Source organism: Archocentrus centrarchus, unplaced genomic scaffold (assembly GCF_007364275.1).
Source record: "Archocentrus centrarchus isolate MPI-CPG fArcCen1 unplaced genomic scaffold, fArcCen1 scaffold_68_ctg1, whole genome shotgun sequence".
In the NCBI taxonomy this organism is placed as follows: domain Eukaryota; kingdom Metazoa; phylum Chordata; class Actinopteri; order Cichliformes; family Cichlidae; genus Archocentrus; species Archocentrus centrarchus.
Genome location: NW_022060284.1, coordinates 490,503 through 517,810, shown reverse-complemented (window position 1 = coordinate 517,810; position 27,308 = coordinate 490,503). Strand labels below are relative to the sequence as shown.

The 27,308-nt window shown below is 42.6% G+C and overlaps 1 protein-coding gene across 1 annotated transcript in view; it reads right to left on the bottom strand.

Annotated features, from left to right (window-relative positions):
- Positions 1–27,308, bottom strand: part of znf608 (zinc finger protein 608) — a 120,887-nt gene that overhangs the window by 25,044 nt on the left and 68,535 nt on the right. The window contains 2 exon segments of the mRNA XM_030725681.1: positions 884–3,320; positions 7,965–8,052. Coding sequence (XP_030581541.1) covers positions 884–3,320; positions 7,965–8,052 — 2,525 coding nt within the window.

Here is a 27,308-nt window from a genome sequence, read left to right as displayed (position 1 = left end):
TTCCCCTATAATTCTTTGTTAACAGTGGTGGGTGGTGATTTTGGGGTCGGTTCAACTTCAGTCCACGTCTGTCCCACTTTTTGTTTATATGCCAGTTGAAGGGCTAAAAATGCCTTCTTTTTGTAATGCGTCTAAAGGTTATCTCGTTGTCTCTTTTGTGGTTTTTGGAGTTAAAGCAAAGCAAATTTATGACTTTCATTGTACATTTTCTTTTTAACAGGGTGGAGAATTTCTCATTGCGGCGGCCCACCGCTGCTGAATGACTATAGAGGAAACACTGAGTGAACAGAGCCATAGACAGACCATCTATCACTGGCTCTGGCTGTGATGTTGATGAAGGATGAGGACGTTTCAACAGCAGGCGGCCATTCAGAAGTGGGATGTGAAGAGTGTGGCGTCCCTCTCAATGACACGAATCAAGACACGTCTCACACATGATCAAGTGCAGAATTTAGGCCAATCTGAAGAAAAAAGAACAACCTATCCTCCCCAACTCAGCTTTCGCTCAATTTGTACAGCCTTTGTTTTTTGTTTTTTTTACACCAGCATGGCTAGGGTCAGTGATTAATCACATGGTGTTAAAAATCTGTACAAGCTTATGGGTTAGAAAGGCTTTTTAGCTTCTTTACAGCTGAGGTGGTAATTCTCTCTCTAAACATTAAAATCGTTTGCCTCTGTCAAATCAAAAAATTTTAACTGAAGTAGCATGTCAAAATAGGGCTACAGCACCACAGAAGCCACATGGTCTTTTTTTATTAGCACCTATTGGTTTAGCTGTACACAGTGTGTGATTAATCTCTTTGTGACACATCAGCAGTCATTAAAGCACACCAACAACACCATCAGCGGCGGCGGCAGGTTATAGACAGAGGGAGAAACTTACACTGGAAAAGGAAACATTTGAGTCCAGATCTGTGTGACTGTTTGGGTTGTGGAGTGATGAAGAAGAGGAAGAGGAGGGTGACTTGATGTCATCACAGTCTTTCATTGAGACCTGGTGCTGGTCCACCATGCCACCGTGTACCGCCTTTACGCCCAGACTTTGTCCCCTTTCTCCCCTCTCACTCATCTCCACATAGGACAGGACAGGTTTGGGACAGCAACCTTTACCACCATCTGGACCTTTACCTAGCATAAGTCCACCAGCTGAACCCCCAACCATATGTTTAACATCGTCACTGTCTCTCACCCCCTGTGCCCTCTGCTTGGCACTGGACATCTGATCACAGCATTTTGAAGATAATAACAATTTTTGGTCCATGTACAGTCCCCTTGAGTACTGACCATAATATAGGGACTGGGCCAAAGCTGTCTGGGTCTGACTCATAGCCAGCTGTAGCTGAGACTGAGGCGGTCCATCACCTTTCTTAGAGTCAGAGAACTCGTGAGAGGAGTTTTTGTCGTCCTCTTTCAGTTCTTCTTTTCTGTCTTTCCCCTTGCAGTCATGGGATTTGTGGAAAGAAATGCTGCTGCTGTTCTGCCTATCTGACTGCATGTACCCTGACAGGTAGTAGGGTTCATAGCTGTGGTAGTATGGGGACTGGGGGTCTTTTGATGATGGTGTACATGCAGTAGATGGGGTTTTACCAGAGTTACCGTGGTTGCTGTTGGAGCTCACCTCGGAAGAAGCCGAGGAGCCGGACTTGGATCTGATTCCATCTGAGCGACATTCAGAAGATCCCCCATCGTCCGCGGCATCTGAGATGTCGGAGTAGGCGGGACTGTTGTTCTTGCTGCTGCTGTCTGCTGTAGCCAGGCAACCACCACTTGCATCAAGGCGTGATGAACCACCAATAGAAGGACTGGGGGCATTGTCAGTAAAGGTGTAGACCTTGTCGGCCTCAGCACGAATACTGGCCATCCGGCTTTCCTGGCTTTCACTGAGTCCATTCATTACATCCTGCTTACTGAGATGCTCCTTTAGAAGACTTCCAGAATTTTCCTTTACACCAATTTTAGATCCAACACCATCATCCATTTTAATTCCACTGCTGTCTCCATTAGGTGTTCTCACTTGTGCATCTTTGCTATGCTTGTCTTTAAGTCTCCGCTTTTCTTTTTTTCTGGTCTCTTTGCAGGTGACAAGCGTGGCTTTGACCAGGCTTGGCTCTACAACAATGCTTAACTTTGGTTTGATGGGTTTCAAAGGGAGGTTTTTACTAGTGAGGCCTACAGCTGCCATAGGAGATGGCTGCTGTGAGTTAACAGCATCTGCTGGGCTGGCTGGATAAGGCGTGTTGGGTATGGCAATAAGCTTGGGTGGAGCAGGGGCTGGAGCGATTGGTCGGTTGGTCCTCGACTTGGACAGCTTCTCTACCTTCCCGTTGGCCTTCTTGACCTTATCACAGGTGCTTCCTTTCTTCTCAATCAAACCTTCGGCTTACAGTTTGGGCATCTCTACTGAAGAATTCCTGTCTGGGACCATGCAGTTTTCCAGAACCACAGTCATGTTAGATATGATTGGCAGATTACTAAGGTCATCAATTAGACCATCTTTGAGCAGTGAGGTTCTTCTGGTTTTGGAATTGGCTGTGGGGCTGTGGTCAGTACTGAGGAGAAGTCGTCTGTTCTTAGGTGACCCCACTGTGGTCACCTTGTACAGTGGAGCAGGTTTCTTTGAGGAGCTGTTGGTATTAGTGCTGTTGTTTGTCTCTGAGAGGTCATACGTCATATTGTTGATGCTGTCCTCACAGTCTGATAGTCGTTCTTCGCTCTCCCCGTCCTTCGTGGGCTCTAGTTCAGGCTTCCGCTGCTCCTCGGCCTCCAGGTGTGCATGCGTCTGGTGGTAGCGCAGGCCGTTGATGTGCTTATAGCGCTTAGTGCAGTTTGGATGGGGGCAGTCAATGAGGATGGGTGGTGGTGGTGAAGAAGCACAGCCTCCTCCTGGATCCATAAATGATGGGTCAGATTTACCCTGCGGAGTGGATGGGGCGCTCCGGGATTTTGCTCGAATCCTCTTCCCATTGCCATTTTTAACGTCATCTGAGGAGACCAGGCTGAGGTCCAAGTCAGATGGCGGTTTATTCTTTCTCTTCCCAGATGAGAGAGAGGCCGGTTTCACCTCTTCCACAGTGAAGAAAGAAGGAGGCCCTCGGCAGTTGCTGTTGATGAGATTTAGGCTGCCTCTCCTTCCTTTGCTGTGGATAGGTGCAGCTGTTCCAGCCACACTACCTCCACGACTCCTGTGCTGAGATAGACCCCGGACTTTGGCAGCTGGGGTCGGCTCTACACAGGGCCGCTCGGCCATGGCGATTCGCATACGTTTTCCCCGGCCACGACCGCCTGGCAACTCAGGGTCACTGGAGGGCGACTCACAAAACCTAAACAAAGGAAGAGAAAAACAGTGAGCTAAGAAAATATCCTTTGATAATCACAGCCTGGAAATGCTTCAGATATGGGATCATATCTGAAGCCAAAATGCAGAAGCAGTTGGTGAAAAATTAAGTGCAGTCTTACTGCTTCCATAGGGTCTAAGAGGGTACGGAGCAGTCAGGTGCTGGTAATCAAAAGATCATCAGGAAGTGTGACCACCTCTCTACAAGCAGAAAATTTGGACCATAGAGGAAAGACATCTAGATCTTAGAGAACCAACTGTTACTGCCCATGAACACTCCTGGGAAAGTGCCAATCTTACCATGAACTCCTCTGTATACCAAAAAGTCAAATGTGAGGTCATCTGTCTGACAGCTAAAGCTTGGCCAACATGCAACAGGTCAATAATCCCAAATACACAAACAAATCTACAACCGAATGGCTGCAAACAAAGAATCAAGGCGCTGCAATGATGCAAAATCCAAACCTGAACCAGGATGAAATGCTCTGGACCTTAAGAAAGCTGTGCATAAATGAATGCCCACAAGCCTCAACGAACTGAAGCCATGTTGTAAATTCTTAGACAGCAATGTGAGAATTCACCCAGAAAATAATCACTTAAAGTTATTGCTGTTAAATGTGGTTCTACACGCTACTAAATCATGAGGTGTGCTTAGTTAGCGTTTGTTAAATAATGATACTGTAATATGTCCATCTCAGGCTGTATTTAAATAATTTAAGTGACTGCTAACGTCAAGATATTTTTTATAATGTTCTGATACTTAAAACCTTAGAATTGAAACAGGCTGTGCTTTATTTTTAACTTGACAGCAAATTTTATTTTTCGGAATCGGGATTTGATTTTGGGATTTCGATATGTTAAATATATATTATCTCTTCTTGTCCAACTTACATCCCTCTCACTCAAAGAAAGACTAACACTCTTCATTTTGCCTAATTATTACCAACTTATGGTGCACTTTGACTTTCCAATGTCCAGTTAATTTGACTGGAGTGGTCAGTGTATACTGATCTTGGGCATGTTAAGTGTACTGTGCCCTGACGAGGAGGTGGGCCAGGGAATGGTTCAGTTAGACAATGATTCCTCAAGGACAGCTCCCCCCATGAAGCTCAACAATCGATTAATAAATTAATAAGAAACAACCCGTTCTGAGGCCACAAAATACATAAAATTATTAACTTCATTGTGCTCTGCGAAAGCAGTTTTTGTGTGAGTGGGAAAGAGAGGGCCGTTGATTTGCTGATTTAAGTTGTAGATGATGGAAAGACAGAGAGAAGAGTCATGAAAAACAAGGGAAACCAGAGAGACAAACTGGGCAGCAGAGGCCAGCAGGGAATTGGGCAAGCTACAAAGTAACTTCGTAACAACTTTTTCATAACCCTTAAGATCTTTTTGCTAAAAAAACCCAAACTCTATGGACAGTATTACTTTGTAATACTTTGCTTTGATTTGGCTCTCCCACAAGAAGAAAGCCACTCTTCTATATCCCTGTTCAACAAGTAAGCATCCAGACCTGGAAAAAATGTGCTGACTAAGACTGACTAAGGCTGTGCTGTGATTTTGGCTACATTTACATGTGAAATAATAGAAGAAAATAATTAGACACACCAGAAGGTTTCTTAATGCTTTCTCTCTTGTACTGTGCACCCAGCGAGCACAGCAGAAAGAGAGCAAGTGCTCTTTTGGTGGCAGGAGAACAAAATGTTGTAAAGCAGGAGGACACTATTAATTATTATTTACTGGACTATTTTTGGAAACATAAATCTGCTAAAGGGGTGACCAGTGGATAAATTTAGTGACAAGGCTGTAATGTTAACAACAGTCAGGTGAACTGAAGCGTGATGGTGTCACAGAGAAAGGTGACAGGCTGAGAGGGTTTATATTTTCATCCACTGCCCCTCCCTGAGCCTGGTCCTGCCAGACGTTTCTTCCTGTTAAAGGGGAGTTTCTCCTTCCTGCTGTTGCCAAGTGCTTGCTCACAGGGGTTCATCTCATTGTTGGGGTTTTCTCTGTAATACTGTAGGATCTTTATGCTACAATATAAAGCACATTGTTGTGGACTGGAGCTATAAACAAAACTGAATTGAATTGAATGCTAATTGGGCCAGCCTGAGTGTTGCACTACAATATGCATTCCATAATTTATTGCTGAGGTCATGATACCTTCTTATATCCTGAGCTAAACAGATTCTGTTTTCTGGTCTGTGCTTTTCTTCCCGAAAGGTTTTTGTTTTTTAGACCAAGAACAGCTTGCTCATATCGTTACCCAAACCGAACTCCAGCGTCAGACAGAGACCTCGGGAGATAACAGATTACCATTCAAGGCTCGTCTGAACCAATTTACCCAGTCGTCAGGCATAAAAATTGACTTTTTTTTCTGTACAAAGCCTGCTCCTCTTTTGATAACATGAAAAAATCCTGTACAATCCACAGTTATCTCTGTATTTGATATGGAGACATTTTGTATTCGCTTGCTGTCCCTTCTACTTTGAAGTCTTTTGATGCTGTTTACCCCGGCGCCTAGCATCTTAACACTGGAGATGCTTTTCCACACTCGGATATTGTTATTCATATCAAAACCTGTCTGCTGTGATGAGAAAAATGCCTCACTTTATGCTTATCCACAGTGTAAAGCTCAGCTTTAAAAGCTGGACCTTGAACCTTGCATTGGTGCTGGCCTTCCAATGCATTAATTATGGTTGGTGTTAAATACCCAATGAATAAATTCTGACCTTGGACAGAGAGTTTTGGGTATTAATCACCTTATTAATGAAACAGACTGCAGAGCACGTTGAGACTAGACTTCCTCATCCCCCTCTGTGATTTTAACACGATGATATCTCACATTTCCTGTGATGTTTGTAATTGCTTTTTTCCCCATCAGTGTGTCCCTGAATGTCACAGAAGCAGCTGGAACATGCAACTGAAATTTCATGTATTTTCTCTGACATTTCAAGGATATTTCTTCTATTTCAAAAGTGTTTTTTTAATCAACTCAGTGATGATGCTTTCCGTCCACTCAACTTTTTAATAATCGGAAACTTACTTTTGATATTTCTTCCATTTTCAGTTCAATCTGTCGGCCACATTTTCACTAAAAAACGGATGAATGAAGCATAGGAGTCGAAGGGTTTTATTCCATTGGATTATATAACAAAACCCACATTTGGTGACCGCTGACAGACGTCCACAGTGATGAGAACCCAAACGAAAAAAAGCAATTTGGTGCCCGTTTCCTGAGATTAAGCGGTAATTGCCATGACAACAATCATTTACATACAGGGCCAATAATTGAGAGGTTTCATCCAAGCAAGGAGGGACTGTCACATTTTCCACTCAGCAATTACAAAAACCACTCACCGTTTCTGAAACAGTTGAGATGGAGAGTGGAGAGGGTTTTTGTTGAAGCTCATCACGGAACAGCAGCTGACAGCCCCAGAGCCTTTTTATCATTTTAGCAACATTAAAGCACTTTGAAGGAATAGGTGCTCTTTCCAGTTAATCAAATAAACAATCAGCAGCAAATAAAGGCCAATAAAAATAACAGTAAAATGATAAAACGTGGTGGATCAAACAGGGAAATAAACCAGGCAGCATGTACCCTAAAGTGTGTTTACAGTGGGAATATGAATTGTTTTGGGCCCGATTTCAACAGTAAATGTCTCACAGTTTATGATAGAAGCAAAGCAAAGCTCACACACCAACTTAACAAACCAAATGATGTTTGAAAACCATAATTCATACTAAATGGCTGCTGTAACCTTCAGCATATAGGAAGAGGCAAAAACCTACTGGAGACTGTATTAAACACATTAGGAGGCAGGGCTTTCTATTTTAATGTTTAATAATGCCTTCTTGTCCTCTAACCTGATCGAAATCAGCTTTCAACTGAAGACTGATGTCTTCTTGTTTTGAAATGCTACTGAAAATTACTGCAGTACAGATGCCATCCTTGAATAAGGAACCATCTTTTAGAAATATAAAGAGTCCAAGAAGGTCCAGAACATTTTTCATTGATTAGTTTTTTCTTTCTGTCTTTTTTTTGGAGGGGGGGGCTCGACTACTAAATTCTCTCTGCAAAAATCAATGCATTGCTGTTCCAAACAACCCACACAATGGGCTGTGGAGTGGGACTAGCACCAAACTAAAGTATAAAATACACTGTGGTATAACTCCTGAAAATAAGGATGGCCTGTCAAGTTTTACAGCAGCCAGCAGCTCCCACCAATCCTCCCAGTTCATTTGTCTGAACTCCACTGGTCTTGAGTCTCAGTGTGAGTGAAGTATGCCTGGTCTGGTAGAGGCAGGGTTGGCACTGCATCATGAGTGGGTATCCTGAACACATTTGAATTTGTTTTAACATTTTAAATTGAGATCGTGGTTCCATAATGATGAGAGAGGTTCTTCCCAAAGTCTGACTCGCTCCAAAGTCAGTGTCCTCCTCAGCCATGCTGGTTAGTGCTGTTGCTGCAGAAGCACTAAACTGCTATTAACATGATGACTTGAGCTGAAATGACTTATATATGAATTAATTTTACTAGAAGTGCATCAGTAGAATTTTGCTGGACTTCCAAAGCCTGTCCACAGTGTCAGTGTTGCATAGAGGCAGAGAAAGAAAGTAAATAGTTACCTTGGAGGAGCCCAGTCATGTTTGGTGCAGTCTAACAGAGTTCCCACGTAGGTTCTCTTCCTCCATGTCACATTCACCACGAGCACACCTGTCAGTAACACAGGACAGGGACAGCACTGGATTTACTGACAGGCTTTTATAGCAGTTTGGTGCAGAGTTCAGGACTTAACAAAAATGGTTTGGCCCAAAGTGTCCCACATCTGCAGGTTTCTTTGGACCACATTTGGTCTTGAATGACTGGGATGTTTCAGGGCAAGACTGGCTGCCTGGACTCAGGGACAGTTCCACTTTACATGGGACAGATGTTAGGTGACACACCACAACTGCCATAACCCACATCAGGCTCACCTCATAACTTTTGGCCCACACAACATTTGCTGTGCTGTAAATCGTATGTGCCAAAATGAGTCCAGATTAAGCCCAGATGTGTCTGCAATGAAGGTTTTAATTCATGAGGGTGTGCAGCTGCAACTTTAGTCTGAAATACACCTGCTCACATACATACTTTAGAGGAAACAAGATCTTAAAATTGATTTTATTCAGAGATTTGACAAATAAAACAGTGACAGAGGTGTGTTTAAAGATTTGCTGAAGTGATTTTACAGAATATCTGTGTTTGAAAGGAGCAATCACCTTTTTTCACCCTTCTCCGGGCCCTCTGTGGAGCTACAGAAATTCTCATTTCTCTATTCTGGCTTTTATCTGAAGAGGAACGTGTAATGAATGATGAAACAATAAAATGGAGTGGACTGCATTTTAGAGGAGAGAAAATTCTCAGTGATGAGCAGAGGTCTGAGAACAGCAGCAGTTAAAAAGCCATGGCAACCTGAAGGATGGAGTTCCTGCTTTTAAGAATTGTTCTTAGTGCTTCACATTGTTTTGTTACAGCCTGTGAAATCACTCGTTCTGATATTACTCAGTCTTAAATTCCTGTCAGGTTTTTCCATGGAAGAAATATTTAGTCTTCAAGGTTTGAACTCTAATCTGAAGACCCTTTAGCCACCTGAAATAAATGCCTCTCTCTTTTCTCTCGCTCCCAGACTGACATTTGAAAACCATTAACCTCCGTTTTGTGATGCGCCAGCGGCAACGGCAGGCAAATCAAATTTTGGACGCATTACAGCTTTAAAACAAGGTTTGACTGCAACACACGACTCCCCGCTCTTCAATTATGTCTGATAGCCGCCGCCTTCACAGAACACTCTCACAGATAAATGAGAGCCGGGAAACACGGCCAAGATCAGGCAGAGGCCCTAAAATCTCCAGTTAAAATCTCCACTTAATGAACTGGATGGATTTCATTAGCAAAGAACTTAACCCTCATAATTTCCACTTTAAATAATCCAACAATATATTTGCTGCTTTGCTCAGACGGGTCCTGTCTTGTTTCATGCCAAACTAGAAATAGAAAGTTTACAAATGCAGAAACATTTAAAAACACACAAAGTTGTGATTACTGTTATCAACCACATTAACTACTTTGTACAAAAGATCAGATTTCCTCAAGTTGCATCCATCTATCGAAGCAGCTTTCAAAGACAATCCGGTGGTTTTATTCGCCTCATCAGAAGTTGTTCAACTGATGCCAGCCGTACACAAAATGCCTTTTCAAGCAATTTCAGTGATGCAGACAATCATCCAATGGCATAATAAACTCCTAACTGTTTTGCTAAAGTTGTAGCATGCCTCCATCGTCTCGCTCGTTTTGGTCTAACATGGTCATAAAATTCAGTCAGAGCAGTCTTTTTCTAGTTTGACATTCAGATAAATCTAAACATGTTTATCTTCTTCTAATGTTCATGTTGAATAGTTTCAGGATTCAAAGCAAAAAAGGAGAGCACACCAAAAGGAGACTGGTGAGGACTCAGACTCCAATCAGCAAAACTTCATGGTCTCATAATGACGGCTTAGGAGGGCAAACTCTCAGACTGGGCTCAGATGCTGCAGCATTTCACAGTGAACAGTTGAAAAAGTTCCTATTTAGATGGAGGTTAGAAACCAACTGATACAGGATTTTTAAGATATCACCAATATTTAATGATTTAAAAAAATCTCTGGCCTCAGCGTCTCATCTCTGCTCTTTGCAGATGATGCGGTTCTGTTGGCTTCATCAGGGGGTGGCCTCCAGCTCGCAGTGGAACGGTTTGCAGCCGAGTGTGAAGCAGCCGGCATGAGAATCAGCACCTCTAAGTCTGAGGCCATGGTCCTCAGCCGGAAAAGGGTGGAGTGCCCTCTCTGGCTCAGGAACGAGTTCTTGCCCCAAGTGGAGGAGTTCAAGTATCTCGGGGTCTTGTTCACGAGTGATGGGAGAAGGGAGCGGGAGATCGACAGACAGATCGGGGCTGCTTCTGCAGTGATGTGGACGCTTTACTGGTCTGTCGTGGTGAAGAGGGAGCTTAGTGTAAAAGCAAAGCTCTCGATTTACCGGTCGATCTACGTTCCTACCCTCACCTATGGTCACGAGCTTTGGGTAGTGACCAAAAGAATAAGATCGTGAATACAAGCGGCAGAAATGAGTTTCCTTCAAAGGGTGGCTTCCTCTCCCTTAGAGATAAGGTGAGGAGTGCAGCCATTTGGGAGGGGCTCAGAGTAGAGCCGCTTCTCCTCCACATCGAAAGGAGCCAGTTGAGGTGGCTCGGTCATTTGATTAGGATGCCTCCTGGCTGCCTCTTGGGTGAGGTATTCCGGGCATGTCCCACTGGGAGGAGGCCCCGTGGTAGACCCAGGACACGCTGGGGATTATATCTCTTGGCTGGCCTGGGAACACTTTGGGGTCCCTCCGGATGAGCTGGAGGAGGTGGCTGCGGAGCGGGAAGCCTGGGCTTCTCTGCTTAGGCTGCTGCCCCCGCGACCCGGCCCCAGATAAGTGGAAGAGAATGGACGGATGGAAAAAATCTCTTAAACAGATTTCTCTGTTATTTGTTATATTATGTTATCCCTAATCAGGGGCGTGGTGGCCATCGGGAGGTTCAGGAGTTTTCCCGAACGGTCAGTCGTTTCCAGGCTGAACCGGCCAGTAAATTTATTTATTTTTACCCAATTAAGCACAGCAGCACTTGCGCTGCAGCTTTCGCTGCAACAGACAGTGCAGACAGTGATGGTCGGTCGGAGCTGGGGCTTTATCAGGAGGGGCTACAAACACAACAGCCCAGCCAGCACACGAAAGGAGAGGTGAAGGGCGAGACACCAGCTAGCCCTCCCTTGCTGCTCCATTGTATGATCGTATAAAAGGCCTCTCCAAACCAAGCTCCCGGGCTGAATTTCAACCCCAGCCTGCCCCTGTCCCTAATGTTTGTTAAGTATCGTTATGTGTTGCCAACAGTGAAGTTGCAGAGTGCCCTCTGGTGGACATCAACTCTCATACCATGGTTGAAGGGTGTTTCTCCTGTCACTTTTTTAAATTTTAATTTATAAACTCCACTGAGGAACCTTCTGTTTTCCAGCAGGTAAGAGATATTGAGCAGAGTCTTGTGGGACTGATCAAAGATCCCCCCCTACCACTGTGTCACTGTAGGTCTCGAATAGCGCTGTCCTCCTTCTGCAACTTCATCAGCTTTGGGTGAAGCAGCACTGAAGGTAGGGCAGATGGGACTGATCTGGGTTCTGCAAAGCAACCTCTGTGAGCACCACCTCCAGTGAGTGAGATGGAGGCTGTGGTGTAGAGAGGAGCAGATTGGAGCTGTGGTCCTGCTGTATGGGACTGACCGAGCACAGGCATTAGTCAGCAAAACACGAACATCCAGCTGCCCACACATATTGGTTGCAGTGGTCCACAGGACAGCAATGTGAGTAGACAGGTTTACTGTTGGAGAAATAAACACTGGTTGAGGCTTCCCACTTCCCAGGTTCAGCCCAGGATGGAACACTGTGTGTTCTCCGAGCTGGGCAGCTGAGCTGAGCACTGGAGTGATGCACAAGAGGAAGGTGTGGAGAGGAGAGTCAGCAAAAGGATGCCCTTGCCTTGATTTGTTACCTGCTGATTTCACAGAGACTCAAAGTACTTGGGCAGTTACTGTAACTCCCCATGACAGCTGAGATAGGCTCCAGTCCCCATGACCATGAATCAGAAAAACAGAAGAGGATGGATGGAAATTTCATTTATCACCTGTTATAAATGCTGATACAGATATTATTAGCTATTTGTTGATCTATTAGTAAATCAGCCAGGCTTAATAGAGATTAGTGGCAGAAGGGAGAAAAATCAAATCTCCATAAACAGACTGCATATGAATCTGTAGCATATGAACAAGAGTTTTGAAAGCTTTCTGGTCTCCAAACATGATTGGTCAATACTCCAAATATATCCAATCATGCTTGATTGCAGCTGACTACATTTTAGCTTTTTATTCGCTTTTTTGAAATTTATCTGCATTCATAAACAATGACCAGAGGATGAAAACTGATATCCCGACCCTGATATATGCTTGCTACATCAGAAGCCTTGAAAAATTGTCCATTTCCTCCAATGGCATGAGATATCTTCAACCAAAGAAGACTCTCCTGGACCTTCCTCCACAGTAACCTGGTCTCAAGTCTATTGGAATATAGTGTTTATAAAAGATGGACATAGCTAGCAGAACTTAAAAACAAAACTTAAAACTGGTTTCTTTCCAATGGCCAGGAGGGACCAATTCTTCTGGTTAAAAAAAATATTAATCCAACTGCTCCCATAATTTAGAACCTCAGTAAACATTGTCCTGGTGACTTTTTTGATATTAGTGATGAGCTTGAAGTGTTTTTGAACCCTGGAAAGTTTGTATTCATGTAATGTAGTCTGTTGTCTGTATTCATGCAGTGTAATGACAGTGAAACTGGTTTTTCACTGCCAGCAGATTCTTTTTCTACAGTTTGAGCCTGAAATGGAGGTGATGCAAGTACAGATGCTCCCTGAGGACTTGAAACAAACCACTGCAAGTATGTGAGAAAATGCTTTGAGAGTGCATTCTTTGATATACCTCTGTATCTTCTGAGCCTATAACGGTTTGGATGTAGCTGTAAATAAAACCCTCTGTTCTGGTTCTGTTCAGAAACTAAAAGTTCATTTAAAAGCCAGGTGTAAGTTTTTGGATGCTGTGTGATGCTCAAGGGTGCAGCTGCATAGAAAACAGTCTTTATAGAACTGCAGGATAATGTGTATAAGACTCACATTATCATCACCAACGTACACAAACACCCCTAAAACAACATGTTTTGAGGCCACTGCACTACTCGTTAGCCCTGTTAGTGAGAAGAATGGCCAAAAGATGCAGTTTAACCAATAATCAATAATTCATTTATGCAGCAGATAATGAAATAGGCTTCACAGCTGAGGACAAAATGAAAGAAAAAAATTGCTAAATTGTAAAATAAAAAAGTGATAAATTTCAGCTTGTCCATTGGTTGATTGCTCTCACCTGACAAAACTCTCACACCTGCCAGTTTTACATTTATGAGAACAAAAACACTTCATCAACATCCTTTCAGGACCGATCCATTATTGTTGGCAGTGGGAGGCACAGAAAAAAAAAAAAACACATTTTCACAACAGTGACTTATGGCTTAATTATGTTTAAATTTACTGGACTTACTAACTAACTAATTGCCGCTGTCTCAAAGAGGTCACCTGTGCTGTCATGGTCCTGGGCCGGTGTTTTTATGTTTTGTTGTGTAGCTCTGTTTTATTTTGGTTTCTGTGTTTGTCTCCCTGTTGTTCTGGTGTGCCTATGTGTTCCCTAGGTGTTTAGTCTTTGTGTTCAGCGTCAGGTTACTTCCTGTTTTTGGTCTGTTTGCTCTAGGTTTTGTTTTGCTGCCTGTGTTCCCTCTCAGCTGTTTTCCATTTGCCCATTTCCTCCTGTGTATTTAAGTCTGGTGTTTTCCTTGCTTGCTGTCGCGTCATTGGTTGTTCTCTGCTGTCCTGCATGTATGTCTGTTTGAGTCAAGTCAAGTCAAGTCAAGTTAGTTTCACGTCTCTCCCCCCGTTAAGTGTATGCCAGGGAGAGCTCATGTTGATGTCTGTAAGATTGGTGTAAATAAAGTGAGTGAGTGAATTACACCCTTCCTGGAGTCTGCGTTTTGGGGTCCCCCTTCCTGCCTGCACAGCAGCCAGCCGTGACAAGTGCAGCTGCATTTTGTTAAAGTCAGAGGCCAAAAAGTTGCATGTAAGCTTTGCAGCATTTTCACACCTGAACTACCAACAAGGCATATTACCTGAAAACATTAAGCTTTTGTGTTTAACACTTTAAGCTGTGACATTGCAAATCAGACCTGTTATACTTTAAATATCCATCCATTTTCTTCCGCTTATCCATGGCCGGGTCGCAGGGGCAGCAGCCCAAGCAGAGAAACCCAGACCTCCCCCCTTCCCAGCCACCTCTTCCAGCTTATCCAGGAGAACACAGAGGCGTTCGCAGGCCAGCTGAGAGGTATAATCTCTCAGTTCTCTGAGACCATTGAAGGCCTTGCTGAACTGTTTGGAGCAGGGGCGGAGCTTCTGGAGTGGCTGGGAGGGCGGCACGCCCCCAGCCTGGGGCTAGAGGGGGCCCGGATGGGAGAGAGGAGAGGAGAATAAGATTTCAGGTAGCCAGGCCTCTGTCACGTCCGAGGCGAGGTGGAGAAGGAGGGCCCTGTCTTGATTATATCGCAATATGCATGGCTCAATGTGCACAGTATACAACCCACTATACATCACCCATCATTCATGTTTTACACGGGGGTTTTAAAGGTTGCCACAGTCAGGACTGAGTCATGGTTGCTCAAAACTTTACAAGACCGACAGACTTTAGTGAAGTAGTAGGTGTAAAATATTGAATAAGATGCTGACTGGCTTTATTTTCACTCTAAAGGCCGTTTCACACCGGATGCGTTGCGTAAAAACGACATGAAATTTCGAATCTTTCGGATGTGAACTTGTCGTGTAACCTATATACACACCGGACGCGCTGCGTTTTTGCGAATAAATCAGAGCGCTGCATTTAGCAACATGTGAGTTCATAGCTTCAAAACGCGCACTGATGTACTGAATATACAGTGATGTGGGAACAGTAAACTCGTTTTACCTCAGACACACAGCTACACGCTGTTCTGAGTCAGTCGGCTCTCTGAAATTATCCTCTGCCTCCTCACATGTGATCCCAACTCTGTCAACAACAACTGCCCACTGATGATATTGTAACGTTCCGTTATGTCACCCAAGCACCAGGCAGAGGTTTCGTTACTAACACCATTTAATCAGGCCGGACACACACAGAACAGCTCTCGCCGGATACAGCCAACTCTAACTCACACAAGAAAAAAAGAGACCTCCCTCCCAAGAGCGACCCCCCACATCTCCTTCCGGTTCAACCCCAAAACAACCTAACTTAAAGAGAACAATAACTGTGACACACATTTAGCAATAACGTCCATCATGGATCATTACACTATGAAACGTGCGCGAAAGCATCCGTGATGCAGCTTCAGCTCCGGGATCAAACCATGAAACTCTCCCTGCTGCCGCTTTCTAATGTGTTGGATGAACCCAGAATCTCTGTTTCTTCCTTCTCTTGTTTAGAAAAATCACAACCTCATTACATCATCGTTTGATGTCGGCTTCCTTTCTTTCACAGTGCGTTTTATGAGGGCAATTTAGTCGCAAAAACGCAGCGCGTCCGGTGTGTATGTAGGTTACACGACAGGTTCGCATCTGAAAGATTCGAAATTTCATGTAGTTTTTACGCAACGCATCCGGTGTGAAACGGCCTTAAAGGCCTTCGGTGGAGCATTTTTACGGACTAAGCTAACATGAGTGGCATTTCATAACATACACATTCCCGCTGTTCTGGGCATGTGTATGTTATAAAATGATGTTATGATGAGCTTTGGGTGTAAAGGGCCCGGTCATTTGCCCCGGCCCGGCTCTGATTTGTTCCGCTAGTGGCTTGGAGGATATCAAGACATGGATGGCTTCTAATTTTTTTAGCTTGATAGAGATCTTTGTGTTTGGTACCCCTGTCTTCCATGATCTTGGCCCTCTAAAGCCTTACAATAAAACCTTTGCGAGAAATCTAGGAGTGATTTTCGGTAGAAATTTGACCTTTGAGAAACACATTAATGATGTCGTCAAATTGAGCTTCTTTCACCTCTGACTTCTTGCAAAGGTGAAGCCTTTTCCGGCAAACGGGACCATATATCTCCCATTTTGGCTTCCCTACACTGGCTCCCAGTGAGCTTTAGAATTGATTTTAAAATCTTACTACTTGTTTTTAAAGCATTGCACGGGTTAGCACCCTCTTACCTCTCGGACCTCTTATGATTACACGTTCCTACTCGATCGCTGAGGTCTGCTGAACATATGCTCCTTTTGATTCTGAGGTCACGATTAAAACACAGAGATCGGGCCTTCGCAGTTGTTGCGCCAAAACTATGGAATACATTGTCCCTTCACATCAAGACCTCCCCAACAGCTGACACTTTGAAAACCCACTTTTAAACCCTGGTATGTTATTTTTTGTCTTAACTGTTATTTTATCTCCACTTTGATGTTTGTTATATATTGTTGTACAGCACTTTGGTCAACTGCTGTTGTTTTTAAAAGTGCTTTAGAAATAAAATTTAACTTGACTTGATAATCTCTGCAGCATGTCCTTACTATCAGGCTATATTTTATTTTACCTACAGGGTGCATCATCACTGCTCATCATTCTTTTATAAATATCAGTTTATGTATATGTTATATAAATGGCATCTGCATGATTTTTGTGTTTGCATCATTTATATATCTGCCCCCTGGTGTGCAGCTGAGGAGCACTGATTAAAGTGAGCTGTGCACAAAAACAAAAGTGTGGCATTCAAGCCAAATTTCAAACTAAAAAGCCAAAGACAGGCAGCAAAGCCTCATCCACTGCTGGTCTGAGTAATAAGACAGCAATGAGGTGCAAAGAGGTTGATGAGTATGGTGAATCAAAGAGAGGTTTTGTTGTATCTAATACCAAATAGATATTCTTAACTGGCTTTTCTATAAAGCAGTATATGTCTGTAATCTGCAGACAGTGGTCATCTTCGTCACGAAACAGCCACGATCAATTTTTCTTGATCCAGCTGTTTCGGTCAGTTTTAAACATTAATAGCAGGAGCAAGAATCACAGATACGATACTTATCACAATACAATGATGATATGACTGTATCACGATACAGTGACTCAGTACACTGCAATTCTAAATTGTCTGTAGGTGTCAGGGTTATGATAGTTTTGGATTTTACATTATCGTTTAGTTTTAATTAGTTTTTACTTTTTAAAAAAAATTCTGTTAGTTTTAATTAGTTTTCAGAGTGGTTTTGCTCATTTTTATCAGTTTTTATTTTTTGGTTTATTGCTTAGTTTTAGTTTTTCATACTTTGTCAGGTGCAAGATTCAAGGTACAAGGTAACTCTTGTGTAATAAAAACTCAACCAAAGATCCTGTTTAAAGAAATATATTCAACAACCAGCTGTTCACAGACAGCAGCACTACATGCTAAATGTGTGTAATATTAATGACACACATGAACATCAACAGGGAGAAACAAAGAAAAACATGAACTCCAAACTCAATAACTTCTACAATAAACTCCCAATAAAGTTCAGCGTCAGTGCAGCAGATTAACAACAGCTTCTGTTTTGGAGCTAGCTTGGTTAGATGCTCCATATGTGGCCGAGCTCATGTCGCATTTCTGCTTGTGTAGCTGGATTGTGTGTTCATTACCTTACGGTCGTGTGCTGGTGTTTTATATGTGGTGCCTGCTGGGGCTTCTTTTGGTCCTCGCTCTTTGTGCTCAGTTTTTTGGCTGCAAACATATTTGTTCCTGTTTTTTCACTTTCTTCATTCCCTGGATTCCTTAATATTGATTGTTCCTGATTGTTATTCTCTCACTGATAAAGTGGCCGGAAACGCACAAGGACGGAACAGGTTCATCACAACGTTGCAGCTGAGCGGACCCGACGGCGGTGAACCCCAGATCACGTCGGTTCAGAGCGGTTTCCTTGTGTGCGCTTCTCAGGTGGACTTTGACGTTGCTGTTTTTTTCCTCACTGAGACGTGTTCCATACATTTTTCATCATTCACAACAAGACAGGCTTCTATCTGTATTATCGGACTCAAAGAAACTCCATACAGGACTCTGCCGCTGTCTCTGCAGACCGCTGCCATTACTTTGCGGACCGGCTCGGTGAGCGCAGCAGGCAGGCACACAGCTGCCTGATGGCGCTCCCAGCTTCAACTCGGAGAGCGGAAAATGATCAGTCCACAAGGCTTTGAAATCAAATGACAAACAAGAAAAGGAAGGTCATTTTATCTATAATTTTAGTTAGTTTTTTAAACTCACAATACAGTTTTAGTTAGTTATCATTTTTTTTGCCCTTTAATTTTTATTTATTTCACTTAACGACAATGTTTTTTCAATTTCAGTTTTTGTTATTTCGTTCATTTTCGTTAACTATAATAACCCTGATAGGTGTGAATGTGAGGTTGGATGATATCTCTGTGTTAACCCTGTAATAAACTGGCAACCCTGAACTGGATAAGCAGAAGGAGATGGATGTTTTTAATCCCACGTTTGTTCAAGGGAAGCAAAGAAAGGTTGATTATAAAAACATTCTTTAACTGTTTTAAAGTCTTTCAGCTCTTAATCGTCAAACATTTAACGAAAGTGATAATAGATACATTTCAGCCAGTAACATTTGTAAATGTCATATTATTTGCCAGTATTTGACTGATGTATGCACTCTGCTTCCCACAAACAAGAAATTTGTTGAACAACAGATTTTTACACTTGTTTCAGTGCAATAAAAGCAAAAGTAGAGAAAAGGCTTTTCTGTCATGCATACAATTATAAGCTGAATATTATGAAGTCTGCGGGCTTTTCACCAAACAGAACAAGTAATCTCTTCGGCTCAGCACAGCTTTCTGAATCTCTTGACATTTCATTGATAATACCAGGTATATCAATGAAAAAAGGTTTGTTGCAGTCCTGTGTGGGTGTGAAAAAAAAAGGTGTGAGAAATCCACAGGCAAAGTGCAAAATGCAGCAGTGAAGGTTTCCTCTTCGCTCTCGTGCCCCGTGGAGCCTCGCTCAGGCTGAAACATGACAGTTTCTATTTTTAAGTCAGCATCTCTCTTCTTGGGTAGAAGCCAAAACACTCAATAGGTTGTCAGTTTGTGTCTCACTGTCATGAATGTGGGTGCTTGTGCTGCTTTAAGAGAACGTGCGTGACATTCAGATTCCCTCAAAGTCTGTTTTGAACACTTACTGAAATAAACGCCCAGACTGCATCTTTCTGCTTCAGACAGGCTTCGCCTAAACAAGCAACGACTGAGCAGTGATTGAACTAAATGCACCAGAATTCAAGCATCTCTAATCGAGTGACTTCAGGAGTCAAGAAAAATGACATTCTGCATTGTGTGCCCTCTCTTTAGACTGCATGCTGCAGAAAATATCAAAACAATCTTAATGGGGAAATTAAAAATGAATGTCTTTCCCTCATTCACACCTACTCTAAGCTTTTTGCATTCACTCTGTTCATTTTCTCCCTTGCAGTCTAAACCTGCAGCGATTTTTGCTGTGAAACAGAAAAAAAAAGATGCTCGAGCTGCACTGCTGCATCCAAATGTGACATCCACACTGCACTGAGTGCAGTTTAAGTGTCTGTCGAGGCTGTGAGAATCACCCAGCTCTGCCTCGGCTCTGTTTGTGTCAGTGCTGCTTCATATTTTTCTGCTGATTTGCTTTAAGCTCTCAGCAAGCACCCCCCGACTTCTCTGCAGCTTTGTGAGCACTGTCAACACCAACCTGAGCCAGTCACAGTCACTGAGATTGACTCCAAGAAATCACTTGTATTTAGCACTAAACTGCATTTTCTCAACTAAGTAGTGATAAATGACTGTAATTAATGGCTGGATCATAATGTTTTTGAGAAGAAAATTAAGCACTATGTACGAAGTCAGATTTGTCAGGAGGTGGTCGAAATGGATGGCAGACAAGCAGCAAAGCTCGGAGTCCTGTCTGTGAGATGGTTTAGATAAGGTTAGGGGATCATACTACTAATAAATGTATTAAACCAGTGTCTCTGCGATGGGTGGTGGATCTCCTCCAGTGTTTGAATGACATTGTAGAAGAGCCAACCAGTTGAGCGGTTCAGATGATAAGCAAAGATTGTGATGCAGCAGTTCAGATCATTTCCCCTGAATGTCTTAGATAATGGATCACAAAGTCGATGCCTTCTGGGGACCTCTTTTGTAAGTTTTCCAGGCACACCTAACTGGGAGGAGTCTCTGAGGCAGACCAGAACTTACTGCAGCAATCCTGATAAAAACTCAGAATCACCCAGGAAGAACTGGAAGTGCTGATGGGATGTCTGAACACCCTGATAAGCCTCATGCATGGATGGATGCATGGATGCATGGAACAATGGGTGGATGCATAGATGGATGGATGATGGATGGCTGGATGTATGGATGGATGGATGGATGGATGCATGCATGGATGAATGGAGGGATGATATCCACTGACATTCAATAGAGCAAAAAGCAGCTAAAAGACTGTGAGAAAACAAGCTTTTGGAGCAGTGTGAAGTCTCCTTTGAGTCACAGGAATTACTTCTAAATACACCACATTATTTGAAACTTTGGCCACACTTAATCATTGGAACAATATGTATGGTAGAAAATCAGAAAAACAATAATAGTTAGACTTTATGGCCAAATAAGATGAAGGCGCTACTTAGTTTTTATTACATATGATTATTTTATGTGTTCATTGAAATGCAAATCACTTGCTGAGAGTAACTATTTACAGTACGTGTAATTGACTTAATGTCTAGGATCCAGACAGACAGAGACTTGAAGTCATGGAGTTTGTGCAGCTTAGTTAAGAGTCGAGCCAATCACGGTTTGATTAGCGCTCATCAGAGTCTGGTCCCCTACAGGGAGGAAGACAGGGAGGAGGGTTGAAGCTGAAATGGTGGTCTCTTCTCCTCCTTTCTGTCTCTCCAATTAGTATTCAGCTTAATTAACATGCAACCTGCATCTCCCCCTCCCGTATCCCTCCGCTGTCACAAGGAGGGGGCTCCAGTTATCACTCCACCTCCCGAACAATAGTCCCTGAGCGGCAGGAAGAAAAACACTATCTCTCTTTGTCTTTCTGTCTCTCTCTCTTTGACTCTGACATTGTCCGTCGCTTTCAGTCTGCATCACTGATGAAATGCTTCTTCATGCCTCTGTCTGTCTGTTCCTGCCTCCATCTTTACATTCCTCTCCATCTCCTCTCATCCCTGCGGTAGCTTAAAAATACACACTAAACCTCTTCTACAGCTCTTTCCATTTCTCCACTTCTCTCTCCATCTTCCATCTATCCATCTGTCAGCCTGTTGGGACAGCCTGAGCGCGAATCTATTTTCTTGTTCTTTTTCTTTCTTTCTGCAGCCATCCTCCATCCTTTTCCTCATCTGTGTATTATTCATCATTTGTTCGTATACTGCAGTTTACATCTCGATACCACTATTTTTTTGCTTAGTGTGTGACTCTCTATCGTGATTTATAACGTAACGCATCATCTCCTTGATGCTGTTTCTGTTTACTCGCACAAACCTGGAAGCACAATGCCTTGATGTTTTCATTTAGTGCCTCCACTGAAGGGGGGGGGGGGGGGGGGGGGGGGGCTGGAGGATGTTGTCACTTCTGTTTGTTTCTTTGTTTTTGACTCAGCAGGATCTCAAAAAAAGGATCAGTGTGAGATTGGTGGAAAGTCAGAAGCTTTTGCTGTTGAACTCAGTAATTTTATGTTACCTTGAACCTGCCTTATTCCACAGTGACGACAATTACAAACCTCTTTTTTTATAATACTGAGCTGGACAAGGCCTTCGACTCCCTGATACACTCACACTAATGAGCTGCACTGCATGAAAAGTGGGTTTTTCGACAGTTTCTTGTATGTAATATTGCCGCGCACCTTGAGCTTCAGGGCTCTCAGCAGGAGGCTTTGGTCAGAACAGAAAACTGTAGGGAAACTGCCGTGGACTCTCTGTGTCAGTGCTCCCTCAGCTCCCCCCCCTCTCCTCAGGTCTAGGGCAGGCTCTCATATGTAAAGGAGGTTTCTGTGAGTCATACAAATGCAAATCAAGTACTCACCAGTGGTCTACCCCTTCCAAGTTGTAACCAACATATTTTTATTTTGAGATATATGTAATCAAATTTACATTATCATCTTTTAAGCCTTTTTCCATTACAATGTGACTACACATAAATTATTCTACAGCGAAACATTCAAACAAGACTAAACTCAGAAGAAATCATTCTATTTTATAAATTAGTATTATCTAGTTAGAAATATACTTTTGGACGTTCTCAGCTTTTGTCCCATTTTCCAATAAGGCTGTGAGCTTCTGTCTGTGAGCTTCTGTCTGTGAGCTTCTGTCTGTGAGCCTTTGTCATGGAGTTTTTTGTGAACCCTGAACTTTAGTGGACTGAGGGAGATAAACAAAGGCTATAACTTGATGTTGGTGACACCACAAGCATTATTTTCATTGAAAAGCAAACTCAGTTTTCAGTCTAATTCACTGTAACTAAAGGTCTGTCACACCATCGTCCTCTCCTGTGCAGTGGCTTCCCAGCTAGCATTGAACATTCAGACAGCATCCCATGAACGCTGCCATAAATGTTCAGTGAATGTTCACATGCATTAATGATATTAAAGACTACCAAGGCAGATGGAATAAGAAAACATATAAACATATAAAACATATAAACTTTTATTTTGATCATAATAACCAGCTGGTTATTATGATTTAAAGTCTTTAAACAGAAAAAGTGCACCCATATGCTAATGAGACCACAGTGAATGTTGATACAGATTTTGTTGCAGATGAACAGACATTGTGTTTTGGTCTGGGGGTTTTCTCCTTTTTTCCCTCCCTCATTCCTCTCTCTCAGCATTCCCTGCTGGCCCGTCTGCAGGTGGTTTCACTTTTCCAGGCTTTCTTCCCTCTACTTGTTCTGCGTTAACTCACTGGCTCATGATATTTGGTGGACTGGCTGGTGCTGCTACTTTCTACCAGATTTTTGTTACTGTTATGGTGGTAAACAGGCCTCCCAAGTCTCAAACTAGTTCTTCTGTTTTTCACTCAGTGACCTGCTTTCTTGTTCGTTCTCCAGTTGCCTCCCCAAAGCTGGCGTGATAACCCCGTGTTGTTGGGATCTGAGTTTAACAGACACTTCCAGGTAATCTTACCTGAGCTATTCGTCAGTTGCTGCCCCTACAAAGGAAAAGACTTACCTGTTACCTGCCTGCCAGCTGCCCCTCAAAATCTCAGATTACAAATCCTATAAGATCTTCTAATTTCTTCTCTCCTCTCTGGCAGAAACTCCTGCCCAGTTGCTGTTGAGAAAACTCCCCCTGGTGCATTTTTACAATAAAATCTATAAAACTACTGTCAGCTGTTTGGGTCTGCTCACTGACATGACAGGCAGCTGCCGCAACTTGGGATGAATACCACTAAGACAACTGGTTCTGTAACATTAAAATTACTGTGATGATGACAACTGGCAAAACAAGCTGGGAAAAAGGAAAACAACAAAGTAGTTGATGCTAGCTACCTTTGGATGACACAAAAGATTAATGAATTTCTCTGAGTAATGAAATTGTTGCAGCCGTATCAGAGACGGGCGATTATCTTTTACCAAGGATGATGTTGCTTCTCTTCACTGGAGATAAAAAATAAAAGTTTGGAGGACAAACTCTGAGACTGGGAGACAAGAGCTCACATTGAACATTCTGAGGAGAGCAAACCTGCCAGAGAGGTTTGGATACTGGAGACACTGGAAGTTCACATGCTGTTCTCTTAAAAAAGAGATTTTTAACCTCAATGAGGCATTTTACCTGCATAAATAAATGATTACACATGAGAGCGCTCAACACAACATGACTTTTTTTAAACAGGAATCAGTGAGTCAGCAAATTCAAAAGCAGAACAGATTAGGATTTGATTCAAAAACAGCAGCAGAGTCTGTGGATATGACAGAGTGGTAAGGTTGGCACTGTGCACAGTACTCCGATTATTATCTTTTCAGTGTTTATATTTTTCATATTTATGTATATTTCTCAGATTGTTTCCATTTGAAAATAAGAGCTTTCATCAAAACAATCTGTAGTCTGTTTGATTTTGTTCAAATGTAGCCAGATTTTCTTCATCTAAACAAGAAGAACAAATAATTACTGTGCACCAAATATTCACATTAGGAGAGATTTACATAAATGATTTTTCAAATGTAAGAAAAACCCCAAACAAAACATAGTTGAAATATTAAGTACCAGCTGGCCAGAGCAAAATAAAAGGTTTAATATAACTCTGCACCAGAGCTAAATGTGTGTCCCATGACAGTATGTAGTACCAAGTTAATACTTTTATAGTCAGAAGATGATTGTATTTCACAGTATGTAAGACATCAGTGACTGCAAACAAGACACTGATTGAGTCAGAAAAAGCATGAAAAGGAGGAACTGGGGTGAGGCTGGGTTGCAGGTGCACGACTGTTGGCAGGCTGAAAGTGCTTACACAGCGTGCCCTGCATGAGCTATAAAATGGTGTCAGTTGAACCAGGGCTCACACCGAGGTCATGCCTGGGCTTTGTGGATGAACCAGTGCTACGCTAAATATTGCTGCTGCTTGTTTAAATTGGGCTTGTTGCCTGTCCTTTGATATTGAAGGCTGATTTCCAGCTCACAGTGGTGATAATTGTAGCTTTCTCTTTCAGTAATATTTAAAATATAGTTTACTGATTTTGCTTATTAAAGTGTAAATACTTTTGTAAATATGGATGACTCACATCCTCTCTTCAGTACTCTAAAGCACCCCTGAGGGCAGCAGGACCCCTGACTAGTTAGTGATAACCAGCTGTGAAATCTCAAGCTGAGGGTTTCAGTTTGCCCTAAAGCACACCCTGTTTTATCCTCCTTTTTGACTCTAACGAGGACAATAATTTACAAAATAAACATCATGCTGTATTCAATAAGACTTGAAACTAACAATAGAGACCACAAGCTCATCAGGAACATGTTTACTGAGGTCAAAGTTCAAAGGAGTTGCAGGGCTGTTTTCCCATAGACTTCTATACAATAAAGCTTTATTTTTGCTACCAGAGGGGTTGCCCCCTGTTGGCAATTAGAAAAAGTGCAGGTTTAAGGCACTTCCACAGTGGATTCACCTTTCACATCCAGTTTTTATACACAGTCTGTGTTACCCCCATTTAAGCCTTGGTGGACACTTCTGCTCTGCTTTCTCTTTTTTCAATTTTTCTTAAAATTTCAAGCTTTATTTTATTGTTTTAACCTGCAATTTGTTCCATTTGAGGCTGTCAAGGTCCACAAGGGTACACGTGAACCTACTTTAAGTGTATTCAGATGTTTTATCCACAGTGTTGTTTTCTCTGCCTCTCTGGGCCCTTTTATACAAACTGAGTCTGAAGTAGAAAATGCATCATGAGGGTGGCTATGCTGGGGACTATGCTGTAACGTGAGAACCCGCGAGATCTCGGCAGTATCCAACATGGCGGCCGTCACTGACTGCTACACCTTTATTGATTACTTTTCTCCACCAACTTCTTGTTAGACAGTGTCATAGGCAATTAAAAATTCTAATCACTTTTTTTTTCTCTCTTTCTCCAACTTTAGCACTCTGGAGCACGACAAAGAAGATCTGGACGGCTTGCAGGTGTATATTGACGAGTGTTTCGAGCGGATCGTCATGGGCAAATCGGATAGGACGCCGACTCCCTCCAGCAGCAAAGGAGCTCCATCCACCAAAAGAAGTCACCCTGAAGACTCCCCAGCAGGGTTATAATAGTTTTGGATTTTACATTATAGTTTAGTTTTAGTTAGTTTTTACTTTTTTTTCTTTAATTCAGTTAGTTTTAATTAGTTTTCAGAGTGGTTTTGCTCGTTTTTATTAGTTTTTATTTTTGGTTTCATGCTTAGTTTTAGTTAGTTTCAGTTAGTTTCAGTATTAGTTTTAGTATTTTCATACCTAATCAGGTGCAAGATTCAAGGCGCAAAAGTGACTATTGTGTAATGAAAACTTGACAAAAGATACAGTTTAAAGAAATATATTCAACAACCAACTGTTCACAAGACATGCTAAATGTGTGTAATATTAAGGACACACATGAACATCAACAGGGAGAAACAAAGAAAAACATGAACTCCCAAACTCAATAAATTCTACAATAAACTCCACAATAAAGTTCAGCATCAGTGCAGTAGATTAACAACAGCTACATGTGGTGACAAAAACAAACTCTTTGAAGGAGTCAAAGCTCAAATCCAGCTGCATCCTGATGTTCTCACCACCTGAAGCTGCTTCTGTTTTGGAGCTAGCTTGGTTAGATGCTGCTAATTAAACCTGCAGGGTCTTTGCGGCCTCTGTACATAGCCTACGGAACTTGCCGACCTCATGTCCACATTTATGCTTGTGTAGCTGGATTGTGAGTGTTAATTACCTTGTGGTCGTGTGCAGGTGTTTGTACTCAAAGAACCTCCATACGGGACTCTGCCGCTTTCTCGGCAGACCGCAGCTATTACTTTGCGGACCAGCGCGGTGAGCGCACGCACATGCGCACTCACACACACAGTTGTCCTGTGGCGCTCCCAGCTTAAACTCGGAGAGCGGAAACAATGATTTCATATCAATCCACAAGGCTTAAAAAAAAAAAAAATAAATGAAAGTCAGTTTATCGATAATTTCAGTTAGTTTTAGTTAGTTTTGTAAACTCACAATTCAGTTTTAATTAGTTATCGTTTTTTCCTTTTAATTATAGTTTTTATTTATTTCAGTTAACGACAATGTTTTTTCATTTTCAGTTTTCGTTATTTCGTTCGTTTTCGTTAACTATAATAACCCTGCTCCCCAGAGGCAGCTTCTCCACAAACCAGCAACGTGGTGGACATTCTGGAGTCCATAAATAACAAACTGTCCAACTTTGACGCCCACCTGGCCCTGGTTGAAATCCTCCACAAGTTTCAGGCCTTGCGGGAGTCCGTAGACTTCAGTCAGCAGCAGGTGGAAACACTCGCTGCTGAAAACACCGCACTCAGGGACTCGGTGAAATCCCTCACCGAGGGAATGACCCAGCTCTCGGAAGAAAATAAAAAAATAAAGGAAACTGTTATTGAGCTCCAGGCCCGCAGCATGAGAGATAACCTCGTGTTCTCAGGCATCCCAGAAAAGGCTGAAGAAGACCCAGAAGTAACGGTGAACAATATGCTTACGTCACTGTCAATGCTGCAGTTTTCGACATCAACATACAGTGTATACACACATGCACATATACACACACAGACACCAACATACAGCGTATACACACA